This window comes from Magnolia sinica, chromosome 12 (genome assembly GCF_029962835.1).
Source record: "Magnolia sinica isolate HGM2019 chromosome 12, MsV1, whole genome shotgun sequence".
Taxonomy (NCBI): Eukaryota; Viridiplantae; Streptophyta; class Magnoliopsida; order Magnoliales; family Magnoliaceae; genus Magnolia; species Magnolia sinica.
This window is the reverse complement of record NC_080584.1, coordinates 65,848,850-65,867,273: the sequence shown is the minus strand read 5'-3', so window position 1 is coordinate 65,867,273 and position 18,424 is coordinate 65,848,850. Positions and strand designations below refer to the sequence as shown.

The 18,424-nt window shown below is 39.9% G+C and overlaps 1 protein-coding gene across 4 annotated transcripts in view; it reads right to left on the bottom strand.

Annotated features, from left to right (window-relative positions):
• The window catches only part of LOC131221548 (cysteine-rich receptor-like protein kinase 10), a 48,044-nt gene extending 41,234 nt beyond the window's left edge, over positions 1–6,810 (bottom strand). For all 4 annotated transcript variants that reach the window (XM_058216828.1, XM_058216830.1, XM_058216827.1 and 1 more), the window contains exon 1: positions 5,927–6,810. In XM_058216828.1, coding sequence (XP_058072811.1) covers positions 5,927–6,773 — 847 coding nt within the window. In that variant the 5' untranslated portion in view covers positions 6,774–6,810. The remainder of the gene's footprint in view (positions 1–5,926) is intronic.
• Between the last annotated feature and the right edge of the window lie 11,614 nt (positions 6,811–18,424).

Sequence of the window (18,424 nt, the reverse complement as noted above, 5' to 3'; positions counted from 1 at the left end):
AGTTTTTATTTAAATTCATAATTGATATCTCCCTTTTATAATCACGTGTTAGCTGGTGGAAATTGAATTGTTGTATTACATGCTTAATGTTTATCCTGTATATTTAATTCATGCTATTGGATTACTTGTGGACTACTTTTAGAATTTAAACTGGTACATTAGTGGAAACTCCCACCTATAAATGTACACCCATACTTGAGATGTAACTCGATCGACGGGTTTCCATTAAACATCCTAAGATGATAGTCTTATGGGTCAGAGATGGTGGTCATGGGACACTATGCCCGAGCCGCCGGCCTACGCTGGGCCATGCGCTCCCTGTAGTGATCGTGAGCTTATTTAAAAATGGTTGAGTGTAATTAGATTAATAATGGACTGACTAATCATGCATACATCGCACAGACCAGCATCTATTGCTATCGTACGTGATGTACGTATTGTTCCGACTGGATGATATGTCCCAGGTTCAATGATTGCATGGGTGATGTACGTATTGTTCCGACTGGATGATGTGTCCCGGGTTCAATGATTGCATGGGTAATGTACGTATTGTTCTGACTAGATGATGTGTCTTGGGTTCAATGACGAGCCCATTGTCCGCACAGATGAGCATCTTCGGGGCGAAGATTGCATTTCATATATCCATGCACTTAATAAGATTACATTTACTCTGTTTTGGCTGTCTGGATGTTTTATACTATTTCTTACCTAATGCAGTGGTGTGTAATCTTGAGAGGAGTTCATACTGAGTTGGCTACTCATCCATTAAATATATAACCGTACAGGTAGCACAGGTGGCCCTGATGATATTCACATTCATGTTGGTGAGGAGCGGGCTATAGTTGACAAGGGTGCATGATTCTATTTGATAAGGCTTGCTACAGGATTTCACAGTTCAAGATTGTTGCAATTTACCTTGTTTCACATGTAATGTTATTTCATTTTGTTTTTTTAAGAATAGAGACATTGGTTTTTATAAGTCATTATGGGCACTCTCTTGTATGCTCTAAATGTAATTGAAAATTTTTCCTTATGTTGATTTATCCATTCTACACTCATCTGCTTACTCAGATAAAAGAAAAAAAAATATTATATCTTACCATCCTTTAAGGTTAACACTCGGGTTTTTAGGACACGGGTCGTCTACTCGGGTCCTAAAAAGTCAGGGCGTTACATACGTGCAAACTGCTCCCAATTGAGTCAAATCCTCCCACGGCCGTCTTCTCAGAGCACGTGAGCACTTGGCATAAACAAATGAGAGCATCACCATGTCTGTGCCTACTTGGGGCCCCGCCGAGATTGATAACATTTGACTGGAAGTTGAAACCAAGTCGACCGAGATCGCTTAGGAGTAAAAAACCCAAATCTTCCCTCCCTGGGCCACGCTTGAGAGAGAGAAGTGGAAACCCAATTTGAGCCCCACTGAAAGCCTTTTCTCATCACGCAACATAGGCTTCATAATGTCAATAATAAGGGGTCTTGTTTGCTTATTGAGTCTTTTGAGAGTTCTGATCATGGGAGCGTTTCCCACCCCGCGCATGTTCCAAATAAGAATGGTATCCATGGATCAACTGGGCGGCCCTCTCACCTTGACGCTTTAATTTCTTAGTCTCCCATTCCAAATATTGTCCATTTCCTTGAACATGAGGTCCATGTCTTGATGGTTATGACCTTGATTTGGCAAGGTGGTTTTATGCCATTTCCTTCTGAAGTAGGTGTGTTGCTTGGTTCCGTTGACGATGCTTACCACAAGGCCTATATTGAAATTTTCTAGAGGATGAGTGTTCTCTCTCTGACTTGGGATAAGACATGGTGGATTATAGGTAGCGTCATCAGGCTAGAGAAGGGGAGTAGCTGAAACTGACGTAGTAGACTAAGACTTTGGTTGGGACTCCGCTACAGGGAGCTCGCTGGCTGCCTGATATATCCTATGTTGGCTGCAATGTTGGTTGATGGTAGGAGAAGATTTTTGGGGGATTGCTGAGGAGTACTCTTGAGTAGTCTCCAAGTTGGAATGGAAAATGAGCTTGGATGAGTTCTCCATACATGGCAAGAGATTTTGAGTGGGCGAAACGGGATGGAAGTAGGGGGAGAGATCAATAACCTGCTGCCCACCCGAAAAACGTCCCTTCTATGCATGAGCACTAATGGAAAGGAGTTCTAGGCATCCACCTAAACATCCTCCGATTCCACTTCAAAGCATCCCCCTATTATCAAAGGACTGTGTCCCTCTAAGAGAGCTTTGCGCGATGAGATTGGGGATACGCTGAGAGTGAAGCAGTTGTGTTCTTCATCAGGATAACGTAGGGGTATTTGTGGATCGAGAAAGGGGTTTGATGGCTGCATAAGCTGTGGATCCCCCCTAGCTAGGGGAATGAGAATTTCTTCCTTGATAAGGCAATTTTGGTTCCACGGTTGGGGACCGAGTCTTGGCGAGAGCTCCCATTAAAGGCTCTGGGCTGGCATGATATAAGGGACTTGTCTCTATTGCTGGATGAGGTTGCGCCTTTTGACCTGGGGGAGAAGGTCTATTTGTCGAGTTGACATTTGCACCATCTTCTAGTGAGATGGGAGTAGCTAGCTTTCCGAGGTGTGAGGCATTTCTACAAGCACATATATGTGCGAATGGGCGTGATGGAGAGGGCTGACTCAGGAAGGCCCCTGAATTGCGTGGGGGGACATTTGGGTGGTAGAAGGCTTTTTCTACCCATTGTCTAGTGGTTTCCTTTCCTCCCTTAGCGAGGCTAGTGCGAAGATCAATTGGGTTATCAAGGGAATCTGGTAGCTCAAGGAAAGGCCACACCGGGAATGTCCTCCCTAATACTTTCAGCCCCCTAACTCTGTTGGTATCCATTCCTAGTTTGAGCAGTACCCTAACTCGACCTGCAAGCTGGGCTAGCCTAAACGTCGAGCACCTATCGAACTCTATGACTTTGCTGAAAGTATTTCCAAACGCGACAAAGACAAACTCCATCCAGGAAAGAGCTGGGATACCATACAAGCGAATCCAGATCCCTTCATTCATGAGGGTGTATCCCGGAGACCAAGCTTCTACCTTGGAGATTCCCATCCTACAGTGGAGAGAAGAATCTGAGAAGAAGGAGATCAATTCCATCCTTGTCTTGAAAGCAAGGAGGAACCGATCTACTATGATGCATACTATATCAATAGCTGGAGATGTGTACCTGGAGTCGTTCATGCCTTGAATGAGTCTGATTAGAGGTACATCCATCGCCGATGCATGGCCCACCAGAGCTAGTGACAAATTCTTCTGTTTAGATGTAACTCCTATGTTCTCCACCTTGATCGTGTATGTCTCTTCCACCAGAGATCTGGGAGTGAGAAGCTCTCCAACTGAGACTGCATGGTTAGGGGAAAAATTGCACCCATGACCATCCCCCCTTGTTGCTTCCAAGAAGGACTGATTTGCTAGATGATGCGGCTTGGGATTTGGAGGGGCTACTTTGGGATTTTCCTTTTAGGTTGATGGGCAGGCCGAAGCATTTGGCTTAGCTCTAAAAATGAATAAGATTCTACTATTGACCCTCTTACCATTGAGCACCCCCATGGACGCATGCATGTCGTCTTCGTAGAGGAAACAGATGAAGGCGTAGCCTCATGGTCTCTAGATGGAACAATTCTAGGGTATATAAATGTCTGTAATTTTGCCATATTTCCCAAATATTTCGGCGAGATCATCAGATTTTGTGTCGAAAGAGATAATTCCGGGGAACAATGAAGAGGATTCACTAGGAAGAGGCCTTCTCGAGCGAACCGGTTCCCACCCTACCTCATCTCAAGAAGAGGGGTGGGTGTTGCTCATCTCGAGAGTCCCTCCTTATGCGCCGCCGGAAAGTTATGAATAGATTGAATGGCAAATAAACCTTAGGGTGGACCCTACGAAGTTTTTAGTGGTGACTGACACGGGAAGGACTTGATAAGGTCAATTACCATCTTCCTAAGAAATAACTACTTCGAATTCATAGAGCTTTCCTGGACTCTTCTCAGAGTTTCCTCAAATCCACGGTAGATGAAAATAAAAATAATTTTTAATAATTCGAAAACAAAAGCAATTGATTATTTTTTTAAAAAAATGAAATTACAATCTTGTAAATAGTGAACTCAAACCTAGGAAGGAGTTTCAAACTTTTTTTTAAAATTATTATTTTTTTAAAAAAATTTATAGACATTCATAATTCCTACGGACTTCATGGTTTTCAGCCAAAAATAATAAGCTTCCAATTTGGCCTATCAATGTTATTCTCCTAATTTTTCTAAGCCCTTTTCATGTTGGGCACGACTCCTAAAACTCAAGGGATCAAAAGTTGCGATCAAATTAAAACTTATTATTTATAGTAAAAATGAAAATAAAATGGACTTTCGAACATCGATCTAATGGAATCTGGAAAATCCGGCATGGGTTGGTTGGCCAAACGAGCATCTCGTGACCAAAATTATATATGATATGTTGAAAAACTCATTCCAGTTTGCAAGATACAACTATTTTAAGGTTTTGGCAGTCTTGATCACCTCGGCCTCCGATGGGCCTTCTATAAACCATCTTGGCCATGAAAGTGTCTGCAACCCGCTCTACAACAGTGACCATGTTCTAAAATGAGCTTAAAAAACTGATAAACCACATGGATATGCAACACATACATCACGGTAGGCCTACGGCCGGAGGAACGTAAAACGAGGCATAAAACCCTGTAAAGCTCACATGCTGTTGCCGGTATGACTACTGGATGGAGATGAGGGGTGTATGTCCATCTGATTTTCCCATGATAAACGGGTTGGAGGGAATATACACACCATTCTAGTGTAAGTACAAACCCCTAATTGGGGTTTTGTCCTTGTTCTACTGGGGTTGTAGCCCACCTGAGTCTTGGATTAAGCTGATTTTTAACCCCAGGATATAACCTATCAGAGAAGACCCCACACACACAACACGGTGGCCCTGCAGAACTAGGGAGTTTTACCCGCTGTATGCAATTGGTGCCGTAGAGAATTCGTATCCGTGCGGCTGGGCCATTAATATTGTGCGATAGAAATAAAAATGAGAAGTGCTTACATCCAACCGGGTTGATGAATAGGTGAATAAATTTGAAACCGTCACGTTTCAGGTTTAGGTGACATCCAATCAGTTCAACAGGTAAGGCCGAGCTCCCTCCCGCGGCAGGTGCGGGCCGCTTGTCCTTGACAGGGCTGGGTTAGGGGTTTTTCGAACCAGCCATGTAAAAAGTTTATGTCCCTGTGTTCCGCGGCGTTTTGTTGCTCTTTTCTCACCTTTGGTGGCGGGCTATAGGAGCTGCGGCCATGGGTTTTTTTTTTTTTTTTTTGATAGTTAGGAGATACAATAGGAGAGGCCCGAGATTTTTGGTGGAGCCCTACTGAATTTGTGGTTTCCTTGTACATCCAATGTTCCGTCTATCAATGATACAAAGGTGTTTTTCTAAAAATAATAATAATAATAATAATAATAATAAATAAATAAATAAATAAAGCCGAGCTTGATGACATACAAAAAGAAGGAAAAAAAAACAGATAGCTACTAATATAATTGAAATGCAGGCGTAGCTCATTTTATGAGTGGATGAAACTAATTTTTGCATAAGGTGATCCTCATGGTGAATGGGTTGGACGTTGCACCCATGACAGGATGGAAATTACTTCGGGTTGAACAGAGATAAGTATGATCTAACTGGTTGGGATCATCTCCCTGGCTCCAGTGGTAGATAGACTCTGTTTCAACACCGAGATCATCGGATCTAGTGCTCATGTGGTGTGGGTGGTTGTCTCTAAAAAATAAAAAAAATAAAAAAAATAAAAAGAAAAAGAAAAAGAAAAAGAAAAGAAAGAAAGAAAAAAAAAAAAAAAAAAGAGCATGTTCTAACTGATTGGATGGAATGGAAGAAACTAATATTACCATCTGTATTGGTTGCATTAGTGGAATTTGAATCCTCATCGGACGGAGGTGGAGCAAGAACGGGAGGAGCTGCAACTGGTGGTGGAGGGGGCCGTGGCGACGATTGAAAGAAGGGAGTTGTCTCATACCTTATATTACAACTCACTGACAAAACCTGCCCTCCTATTTTCCCATTACAACATGTTGGAATCCAGCCGATCATCGATTGTAAACACGAGTAGCAATCTCTGTTGGATAGATCTCTAACGCACTGAACCAATCCATATATGTTTGAGAAGTCGGAAAAACCAATGGAATCTGCCGCAAACATCGATGCAGACGGCTCGTTTGCAGCTGTAGAGGAGAGATTTTTCATCAACACTCCCAACTGTTCATTAAAAAGAACTGGGTCCGATGCGTTTACTTGATTCCATACATAAACAATGACACCATTTTGAAGTTGGGAGAAGAAGCGTTGGTCGGAGTAACGTAGGAGGCAGTAGTCGAATCTTATGACTGCTTGCTTCTTGTTTGGACAGCGTTGGACAATCTCAATCATTGAAGTATTTAAGCATTCTCGGCAGGAATCAGATGAAACATCGCCTCGGCATTGGGCGAGGCCATAGACCCGGTCGGGATCTCTGCCAGAGGAGGTGTTGTAGTAGCGGTTGGATGATGGGGCATTGGTGGTTAGAGATGAGAGGAGGGAGTTGAGATTGGTTTCGTATGGGCTACCATTAGTGTAATTGCCTGCAGAGTCACAGAAGTTCAAGATGGGATTTTGTTGGGCTCTTATGGAGCTTTGAAAGAGCAAGAACAAGCAATTGTATAGGAACAGATGGATAGTTGTTGATCGAAGAAGATGCATTCTGAGAGAGAGAGAGAGAGAGAGAGAGAGAGAGAGAGAGAGACGATAATAGTGTTCGAGGACTGTGTGCCTCACAGATATAGCCCAGATTTTGAAAATATCGCGACGAAACACCAGATATTATCGAGAATTTCAAATTTTCGCGATATTATGTTAAAATTTTCGCGATATTTACTCGAAATTAAGCAGTATATCCTCAAGTAATTTCTTTTATAAATCTATATTTAAATTATAATTAAATTTATTTCTTGGTTTATAAATCTTTTTTTCTCTATGTTTTCACGATAATATCCACACTCTGGCAAAGAATATATATTCGGCATAATTAAGTCCTCCACCAATATCCTAGACAGGTGGTAAGCGTGGAATTGAATCCAACCGTTAAAATTGCCGATCCATCCATACGGAGTTTAATTGCTTATTGGGAGACCACCAAATGAGATTGCTAAATTGAAAATAATCAACGGATGAAATTCGGGATGAAAATACTCCTTTATTCTGATCGCTGGAGTTATTAAATGGATGAAATTTTCGAATTATACAATTACAGAGAGGGACCAATGATTTGTATAGTTTAGATCGACGTACTTCCATAGAAGAGGGTAGATGTGTATGACATTCACTAGTCTGCCGGAGTACGATACAAGGGCCCTTCGTTTGAGGATAAAAGTCCAGATGCGTAGCTTTCCACTCATGCTGCTTTCTCAGAAAGGGTGATGCATTTTGGAGAAGATACAAGACCATGCCTTCGTTGACTGTCTCGCCATGAGAGATTGCTAACGTGCCAAAACAGGAAACCATGTGTGAGATCGAGGCCACTCATCAGGTTTAGAGCAGTGTTAAGATGACCCAACAAAAAATTTGGAGGGACTAACACTGGAGGTGACGAACATATACCTATGAAAATATGGACGGTTAAGAAAACTGTAAGAATGGTCTGTACTCATTGTCGGTTGTATGTATATGCACTAATTAATATTTGACCGTTGATTCATACTTTTGAATAAGTTCCGGGTCAGAAATTATTTTTCTTTGCCTCCCCTTTCAATAAGAATCCTAAGGCGATTCACGATAAGAAAGACTGAAAGGGAGATCTGCGGCACATATGCCAACAAGGCAACCCCTATGTGAGATCAGAACCATTCATTAGGTAAGAAACAACGCAAATATGTGATATGTTAAAGTTGATGCTGGCCGCTTATTAAGCCACCCGTAAACACTGTATTATTTTTACCAAGTATATAGATTTTTTCTCAAATATTTGTAGCAAAGTTGGTAAAAAAACCAATATATATTTTTAACCAGAGCATAATCAGATGGGCCCCACATGATGAATGACCTCGATCGATGCAATTATGGTCCCTCCACACGGGTGGCTTTCAGCATTCTATGCAGGGAAAGGGTGGAATGAAATCTAGGGCGTGTCAGAAGCGGATTGGCTGGTGGACCACGCACAGTTGTATAGCTGGTGTAGATACGTGTCGTGGGAAGACGAGCGCCGACGCTCCTCGAGGTCTGAGTTGTACGAACGGTTCAAATGAGATCAAAGTTACATTGGCCCATAATGATGTATTTATTATATCCATACCGTTCATATATTTTTTGAGGTCATTTTAGAGTATTATACACAAAAGATGAATCATATCCAAAGCTCAAATGGACCACACCAAAAATTGCAGCGAGGATAATGATTTTCACCGTTAAAATATTCACAGGGCCCACCATAACGTTTATTTTCCATTCAATCTGTTAATAAGGTCAAAAATACATGGATGAAGAGGAAAAACAAATTTCATATTGATCCGAAACTTCTGTAACCCCAAAAGGGTTTCAATGGTTGACGTTCAATCCTCCAATGTTTTTTTTTAGTGTGATCCAATTGATTTTTAGATCTGTCTTATTTTTTGGCTTAAGCTTTAAGACGAGCTCGCCAAATGAATGGACGGTTTGGATATAACACATACCTCATGATGGGACCCAAAGAACTTGCTGACGTCAATACACCAGCTATCTAGCTGATGTTTGGTACACCAGCCAGTGTGTCACAGGTGTCAATATCTCACATCCACCGCCACCTAACGCCAGCAAAATGAAAGAACCAGAATCCTCCACGATTATCTCATATACCACGCGTAACGGGAAACGGATCGGCTACTCCGCCTGCCACCAGCCCTGTGGCTGTGGCCGGTGCTCCGTGGGCCCTACCATGATGTATGTGTTTCATCCATTCCGTTCATCCATTTTTACTGATTATTTTAGGGCTTGATCCCAAAAATGAGAGGCAGGTAGACCACACCACAGGAAAGCAATAGTGATTGGATATCCACCATTAAAATCCTCCACAGTCTCACTGTACTGTTTATTTGACATTCAATCTGTTGATTAGGTCATACAGATACAGATGATGGAAAAAAACAAAAAAACAAAGATCAGCTTGGCGCAATACTCTTATGGCCCCTAAAAAGGTTTTAATGGTCCACATTCATTCAACACTTTTCCCTATCATGTGTTAGATTGGGATATACCCCATTATTGGTCTCATACCGTGAAATGATCTAGAAAAATAGACGGACAGCATGGATGAAAAATGAGTCTCATAACATAAAGTGATCTAGGAGAATAGATAGAAAGCATGAATGAAATACATACATCATGCTCACAGAGCACCGACCACCAGCTATTGGCTGTTTGCAGGGGAGTAGCCAATCCGTTTCCCGTGTAACCCTAGCAAAATAAAAGGATTATAATCCTATACAACACGTGTAAAACAACCAAGCTCTATACGCCCACTGTGTTTTATCTTGCAGAGGATTATGATCCTCTACAAAATAAAAAGATCATAATCCTCTACAACATGTACATCAACTTCTTTCTTAGAATTTAATCACGTGGAAAATATTTAAGTAGGTAAGCAACTCAAGTAAGCCACGGCACAGGAGTAATGCAGATGTGAGGCAAACCATACGTTTCTACGTGGGGCCACATGGTGCTAATATTTGGTGAAATCCATTAAGCAGGAATAACTCACAGGGAAAAAAACAAGATATCGCCTGATTCAAAATTCATGCGCGCCACACCGCACCCCGTGAACTTAGAGGTGCTATATATTAGTAATTTTACATAGTTCCAATGGCGTTGTCGTCACAGTCCTCTATTTGGATATTTTCTATGTACCGTTAAAATAAGGGCTCTCACCTAATACGTAGAGTAGATTTAGACATACAGCATGGCCATGTAGATTGGGTGTATTATGCTGCACGTAAAACTTCGTGTTGCAGACGATCTCCACCCCAATGAAAAGGAAGGAGCGGAAATTTGTCTAAAGTGCTTTTTTAGATTTGTTTAAAGGGTGAGAAAAACAATTGTAAATTATATAGAAAACCTTGTTTTAAAAAAGTGTGGAAAAGGAAATATCACTTCTCGTGTTTGTTTATGAACAATATTTTTTTAGGAAAATTGAGGTTAGTTTTGATCATATGTTTAGCAAAATAAAATTACCTTGAAAAATTATTAGGATTTTGACCATACTGGTATTGTTGTATGATTAAATTCTCGAAAGAGATTCGACCTTCCAAATATTCCAAGGGTAGCCTTTTATCAGGTCTTGAGAAGCTTTTTAGACCGAATTGTCATTATTCTTGGTTCCGTAATTTTATAGTTTTTGAGTGAACAAGAAATTACGTCGTATTTAATGTAGAGAATGTGATATAGACGGAAGGCGTGGGTCCACTTGAGATTTGACCTTCCATGTATTTGTGACGTTATCAGTTGGTTGGATGGAAAATAAACATTACATTGGGCTCTACAAAGTTTATAATGATATATGTTCAATCACCACTTTTTCTATGGTGTGGTCCACTTGAGATATTGATCTATTTATTTTTAAACTTGTGCCCTAATGTAAGTGAGCAAAATGGATAAACAGTGTGGATAAAAAAATAACTATCATGGTTAGAGGTAAGCATCGATCGAGAGTCGATTCAAATCGAGTTGGGGCTCTTGATTTGGTTTTGAAATAGGCTTGACCCGAACTTAACTTGACTCAGTACCAAGTCCAGCATGTCTAACCGGATCAAAATCCAAGTCTGACCTAGACTAATCTGGATTGAGTCTGACCCGATCACAAGTATCGATTCGGGTCGAGTCTTAAAATAATATAAGAAAATGGATGGATGGAGTAGATGTACAACGCATAGATCAAGGTGGGCCCACAGTGAGGATCCTACGGACATCACTCATCCTAGGTCGCAACTAATATTCCATGTTAATCAAGCAAATTTTGTAAATATATTTATTTTTTATCTCATAAAATTGTGTGAGATGACATGGCCTGATTAAATTTTAGAAGAAAGAAATTTGAAGCAGATTAGCTACAGACAGGTTGAGTAGCTAGACTCACTACTGAAGTGACGCCACCAAGTTCTGTGGGGCCTACCATGATGTATGTGTTGTATCAACATTGTCCATCCATTTGGAGAGATCATTTTGGGGCATGATCCAAAGAATGAGGCAGGTCCAAAGCTGGAATGGACCCCACCATAGAAAATAGTGAGGAGAGTGACATCCATCGTCGAAGCCTTCCTAAGGTCCACCATGATTTTTATTTAAGATCCAACCTTATCATAAGTTAACACAGACATTAAAGAAGCAGAAACATAAATATTAGCTTGATCGAAAACTTTTATAGCCCTTAGAAGTTTTTAATGGTGAGCGTGCCCTCTTCACTGTTTTTTGTTGTGGGGTCCACTCGAGTTTTGGATTTGATTCATTCTTTGGCTCATGCCCTAAAATGATCTCTCCAAATGGATGAACAATGTGGATACAGAACATACATCATAGTCGGACCCATATAACCAGGTGACATCACTTTAATAGCAAGTCTCGCTACTCAACCCATGTGCAGAATCCCCAAATGAAGGAAGCGGATTGCCTAGTGAGTAACTCACTACGCTGAGAGTATTGGGTAAACTCTGTGGGGTCTACCATGATTTATGTATTTTATCCACTCTGTCCATCAGTTTTACCAGATTATTTTAGGGCTTGAGACAAAAAATGATGCATATACAATGTTCAAATGGACCACAGCATAGGAAACAGTTGAATTGGACGTTTACAGTTGAAACTTTCCAGGGGACTACAAAAGTTTTCGATCAATCTTATATTTTTGTTTTCCCTTCATCCATGTCCGTATACTGTGGGGCCTAGCAAGGTTTCAACGGTGGTATGATCCACTTGATATTTGGATATACTTCAATTTGGGCTCAACCCCTTAAATTAGATGGAAAAACGGATGGACGCCGTGGATAGACCACATATATACAAGGTGGGCCCAACTGAGTTTACTCAGTACGATAAAAGCGTAGTGTGTACACTGCACAATCCGATTTCCAAAATGGAAACCGTCTACCGTTTCCGTTAGACTTTCCGTGAAATGTAAATTTTTTAATATATTTAATAAATCTGGTGACGTGGCACTTACAGTGACGTGGACCAATAATAAAGCTGGATTCAGCCTCTCACTATTTCCACGAAACAGAGGATCCGCACTCTATAAAATAAGCTAGAAAAATATATGGAAAGTGTGGACATTCAAAGAATACGTCGAGGTGGGCCCCATGATCTGGGACACACCCACCTATCCGGATCTGGGGTTGCAGCAATTACCTGTCAGGCCAAATGAAAACGAAAGGAGTGAAACTTGTCTACGGTCCCCATGAAGGAAGTGGTCCTTTGAGGAGGCCGTTGGAGACTTGTAACATTTTCAAACGTTTGAATAAAGTTGGTCAAGAGGAAGAATGCTACCGGCACTCCTTTGTAGACTCGCTCCACATTGCGTAAAATCAGGACCTGGGGCTGATGTGTACATGATCGGGACGGGTGGTCCGGTGGGCCACGGGACCTGCGGCAGAGGTGCACCTCGTCGGGTCAGCTCACCGTTGTTTCATACGAACATACCGTAAGGTCTAGAAGGAAGAGATTATAGTTCTAGAAACCCAAAAGCTCGACTCGATATCCAACCCGGATGGGTTGACTCAAAGACTTAGCTAGATTCCACTCTATGATTAATAATTAATAGGTGTCTTGCAGGAATGAAAAGATACTACAAATATTATTAGAATTAAAAAAAGAACTGTCTAAATTTGATAGGAAACTAGCACATAGCATGTTGGGAGACGATACTGCTATTCCTGTTTGAGGTTGTAGGTTGAAATCTCATTAGCTGATCTTGCCTTTTTATTAAAATATAATCACTCAGTGAGTGACTTGGTTCGAGTCATGAAAAGTAGCATTGATTGGACCAGGTCGGTGAGCTGCTTCAACGAGGCAAAACTGTATCTCGCTCCTCAGCATCACAATGATTCCGGTAAAAAAAAATCTCGCCGGGCAGAGTTTATTCCGCGGAGTTCAAGTCTTGTAACCAAGTTTTAAAACCATGGCGGTGGTGTGGAAGACCCAGACCGGTATTCTTGTGAGCAATAACATTGATGGACCATGGACCAAAAGCTGTTTAGTGGGATAACACTGGTCACGCAATTTGAGAAAAAAAAAAAAATTTATTACCCTTTCTACTGATATTTTTGGCCTTGTTCCGACCCACGAGTTGGATAATTGGAATTGCCTCTTTATGTAGCTAATGACAAATCTCATTCTTGACCATTTTTCAGTTATATGATGTTTGAAGCGATTTTCAAATTTAAGATATATTAGTTGTTGGTAGGTCCTAGCATACGATGGCAATGGAACATGGTATACTATATTTGGATCATAAGGCTCATCTCAAGAATCTTTGTTTGCAATTACATCAATTTTCTATATATATATATATATATATATATATATATATATATATATATATATATATATATATATGGTGAAGATCATACCTACACGTGATATGCACGAAAGAGATGTCTGTGATGCTTATCTATCAATATCGATCTCCTAAATCAAGAAATTTTTCTATGATATATTCCAGTATTGGAGAGTCAAGATAGTTGAACGTCTACCGAGCAAGACGTATACCATCCACATAAGTGGACCACACGTGAGAATAATTGAAGAGAATGGAGTGGATCTCCGCTCTCTCTCATACTTTGTCTTTTTCGTCATAGTCACACATCCCATGGGGTGAGGATGTCCGTCCAAGGCTAGTTTTACCTCTCTTCTAGGAAAGGATCATATAAATAAAGAAGAGTTAGGTTTTCAGGGATGCACATAGTATGGTGTTTTATCACCCTACTGACTTTAATGGAATATACTATGGAGGAAGCCAGTCAATCTGCCTTTTCTATGCATATACTCATGGTTCAATCCCTCCACTGCCATGGTGTATATACTAATGATTATTTCTCATACCAATCAAAAGTAGACCATCAGATCTGAACCATTAGGTTATCATCAAGTGTAATCAAAGTAGTTTTAACAATTAAAATAAAATCTTCAACAACTAATAACCTTTGAGAATCTGATGAAGGAGCTTCAACTCCTACATTTCTAAGGAGCAGAGTGGGGAATCGTGGGCTGAGGAAGAGAGAGAGAAGAGAATAAGAAATGACTACAACCAAAAAACTGGGCAAAGGCTACGGATTTAATCCATAGCTATAGACCTATGGCTACGGTTTTCGTCTGTAGCATGGCCGTAGTCGTAGGTGCTGTAACAATAAGTCTTGAACTTATGACTACGGTTTAATCCGTAGCCTGGTAGCAAAAAATAGTGCTGGATCCATAGTAATATGCCAAATTTAATAACAGCTACGGTTGTCATATTACCAGCTACGGTCAATATCCGTAGCTATTACTTACATTTAAAATAAAAATTATAATCATTCATTCATTCAATTACCACCTGCATAATCATTCATTCATTCAATAACAATCATTCATTCAATAATGAATCAATTACAATCCTTCATTCAATCAATTACAATTACAATCATTCCACTACCAGAATGATCAGCTATCATTAGAAGAACAAAATGCAAACTAGCTTCAAAGATATTCAATGTAAGTTTTCTTCAGAATGTGTAAGGGGAGGAGAGTTACATGGTTAACTTCTGATTGAAGGTAATAAAGCTCACCTTCTTGCAGCTGAATGTGAGTAAATTCCTGCAAACCAAAGTTCAAAATCATGAATCTCAATGACACTATAACACTTCCATGCATATAACTGTCATAAATTCATAAGGAACATGTAGTTGTACCCACGTTCTGGCAATTTCAATCATCCATATGGGAGGGCTTAGGTAGAAGGAATACACATTAAGAATGTAAGAAATAACATGAAGTAGAGTTGGATGTGATCATACTTCTCTTTTTATGTAGTTTGTACGGTAGAATTTTTCATCCGGCATCATATGGCTCTCTATTTCATCCACGGTGTTCACGAGTGCGAGATAGCTAGCCTTCATGTAATATGGAAGCCCTTCCATGGCTTCAAGTTCCCACCTGAAAGTTGTAAGTCACCGACATTTCACATAAATGGTGTTTGTACCGTAATCAGCTGCATAAAAAACATACACGATTTCACAGTTTATAGTCTATCCGCCATTATTTCACCCTCTCTAATGATATGAGATAGACCATTGAGATTTCAACAAGGAGGCTTCCAGATTATACACTGAGTAATGCACTATATTACTTTTTTGAACATATATAAGCAAAGGAGAGAAACATAAACCTGACACCAAGATGCTTCATTAGTGGCCATCAAAAGCAATACAGACTGACCCACCCATATGGGACTTGAACTTTGCCATTTGCATGCAGGGTGTCGTCCTTTGCTCCAATTTCCTCACCTTCATCAGCTTCAACCATTGTCACATCCACAAGTGACTACAAGGATCAAGATGTAAACAATCATGAGTGAATGGCAAAGCTTCAACCATTAGCAGTCATATTTCACATCCAAAAGGATGTGCAACGAGAACAAAACCAAGATATCATGTGCAACAATCAACACCTGGACTGGCAAAGCTACTGGAAAAAATAAGCTACCTACATATGAACTTCCCGTGGATGATCAGGAACTATGAAGTTCATCACAACTAGAATTCGTGATTTAATTTTGCAATCAATTAGACCAAAGTACCAAATGGAAGCATAAGGGCCCTGAACTTACACAACTTTGAGGCTTGAAACGCTGACAAGTTCCCTAGGAATTCACCCAGCTATCTAATTGTCATTAAGTCGCCTACCAAAACAAAAACAAATCAGCACATGAAAACTGACTGAGTGGCAAGTTTCAAACTGATGGGACCAACAAGCCAATTGCTCATATGCCTATAAACAAATTATACACTCCTTGCTCGAGGAGATGGCGCTATTGCAACTAGCAATTGAACTTCTTTTTTGTTTTTTTGAAAGGTACTCGTCACTTGCCTAATATTACACATTTCTTATATTTTCATCAACTCACGAGGGTTGTCTATGTGACTCCGACTCAGTCACATCGAAAGTGAGATGATTCTGATGAGTCGCACCTGGGACACCCAGTCAGGGGTTTTGATTTGATCATGACATAGAAAACGGCAGAATAAATCAAAGTCAATTCTACTTTAACCATCAAACATATACATATGAAAGGTGACAATAAGATGTCCTGACTCACAAGAACACTAGTGACTTCAATTTCCCCATTGTTGGGGGAATGGTCCCTGAAATGTTGTTGTTATAGAAGTCCAAGCTGATCAGGCTCTTCAAATTACCAAGCTCAGCTGGTATCATCCCTTGAATATTGTTCTTGTAAAGTTCTCTGCATCAGCAGTTGGACGGGAAAACAAGTTCTATAAATAACCAGCTATGTATGTAAATCAAGTTAAACAGCATATAAGGAAAAGAAAACAATGTTCACCTGAATAATAAGCAATTAAAAGCAATTAAACAATAAACTTCTTTCTAACAGGTTAGCCATTTTTTTCTTGAAAATCAAGGCATAGCTTGAGGCATAGTTCAAAAATCCAAAAACTTGACTTCACTCAATGTTTAGCCGGATCTGGTTTACTCAAAAGACTCAACCACCCGATTCAACTTGATATTTAACTATAAAGGTTGAAAATACTAGGATTTAGGAATGTTAATGAATGTTAAAAAAATATGTAGATATCATATAACTAATAGAAAACATAACTCAAAGCAACAACATTAACAATAAGGTATTGTTAATGTTGTTGCCTCCTTTAGTTGGTGTTGAGAGGCTTGAATCTCACTCCCAACATAACTATTTTAATATAAAATCTCATCACTTAGGAAAGTGACTCAGTCCGAGCCACGCCGAGTCATGTCGAGTCAACTAAGCCATCGAGTTGCCTCGACAACTCTCCAAGTCCAGGCTGAGTCAGGTCCACTGCTGGATTCTCGAAATCTCGCTGAGTCAGGTTGACTCAGCCGAATTTGAATGAGTTGACTAAGTTTTGAATCAAGTTGACTCAGCTTAGTTTCCAATGAAGTTAGCGAGTTTTAGAATTATGGCCTAAGGCACCGCTGAAGAAGATAATTTCTGCCAAACATACAGAAATATGCATCTGTAGTGCATGATCTTACAAGCCATATATACTACATGGATATCATTAACACAAGACTCATCAAAAGAATACCGTATCTGGTAAGAAGTATGAATAATGCAAAGAAAATGAATAGCAGAATCAATCACTAGGATAAGAAAATCCACATGGCAACATCTACCTGAAACCTGGAAAAAAGAAATTGAAGATTGCATTACAAGCCCACGTGCATACTCATATGAGCAGAAAGAAAACCTCGAACTCAACTAAAACATGATTTTTTTTTTCTGAATTGTACTTAAACATGAAGGTATGACAATTCCATCTTGCTTGGATCCCGATACTTAAGACTCCATACTACACTGCGTCTTCTTCTTCTTCTATTCATTAGTTAAAGCCAAGGGGAATGCCACGTTGCATTTCCATGGTGAAACAATAGTGTCACTGAAATAACCAAGTTACAAGTTCCTTGTTAGATCGACACTTGTATTAATTTTTAAGATGAAAAGTACCCACTAGCATATTCCTTCAAAAAAGAAAGAAATGAAGAAAGTAACCACTAGCATATTGCAACTTGCAACACCAACTGAACAGATATAAAAGCTCACAAAAATCTATGGCATGATAAATAAAGAGGCATCTATGGAAGAAAATGAACGAACCAAAGAAGGCACTTACAAATACTGTAGATGTTCAAGTTTTCCAAGTTCAGGTACCAGATGGCCTGATAAGTACTTCGAATTTCCAAGGTCCCTGAAGAATAAGAGCATCGTAAGATAAATAAATAAATGTGTACAGCCAAGATTTCTTTCTTGATATCCATGAAAATTACTTTTCTAAAAAGGTCAGATAATACAATATGAACCCTACAAACATTAGCAGACACTGAACTTAGCAAAAATCTAAGGTACAAGAACATCGCAGCGGCTTCAGCCCTCAGTATGAACATGAGTTTTGCTCAAACTATTCCAAAACTGAAAATATCATCAATCTCTTTGAAAATAAACCACTAAAATGGTTCCCCAAACTTTGGCAAAGAAATAGGATTAAAGAAGGTTAGTCATAACATAAGACATGGTACGAAACAATTCAAAACCATACCTACATTAATTTTCCAATATACATATATTGGCATCATAACCAATGTTTTAA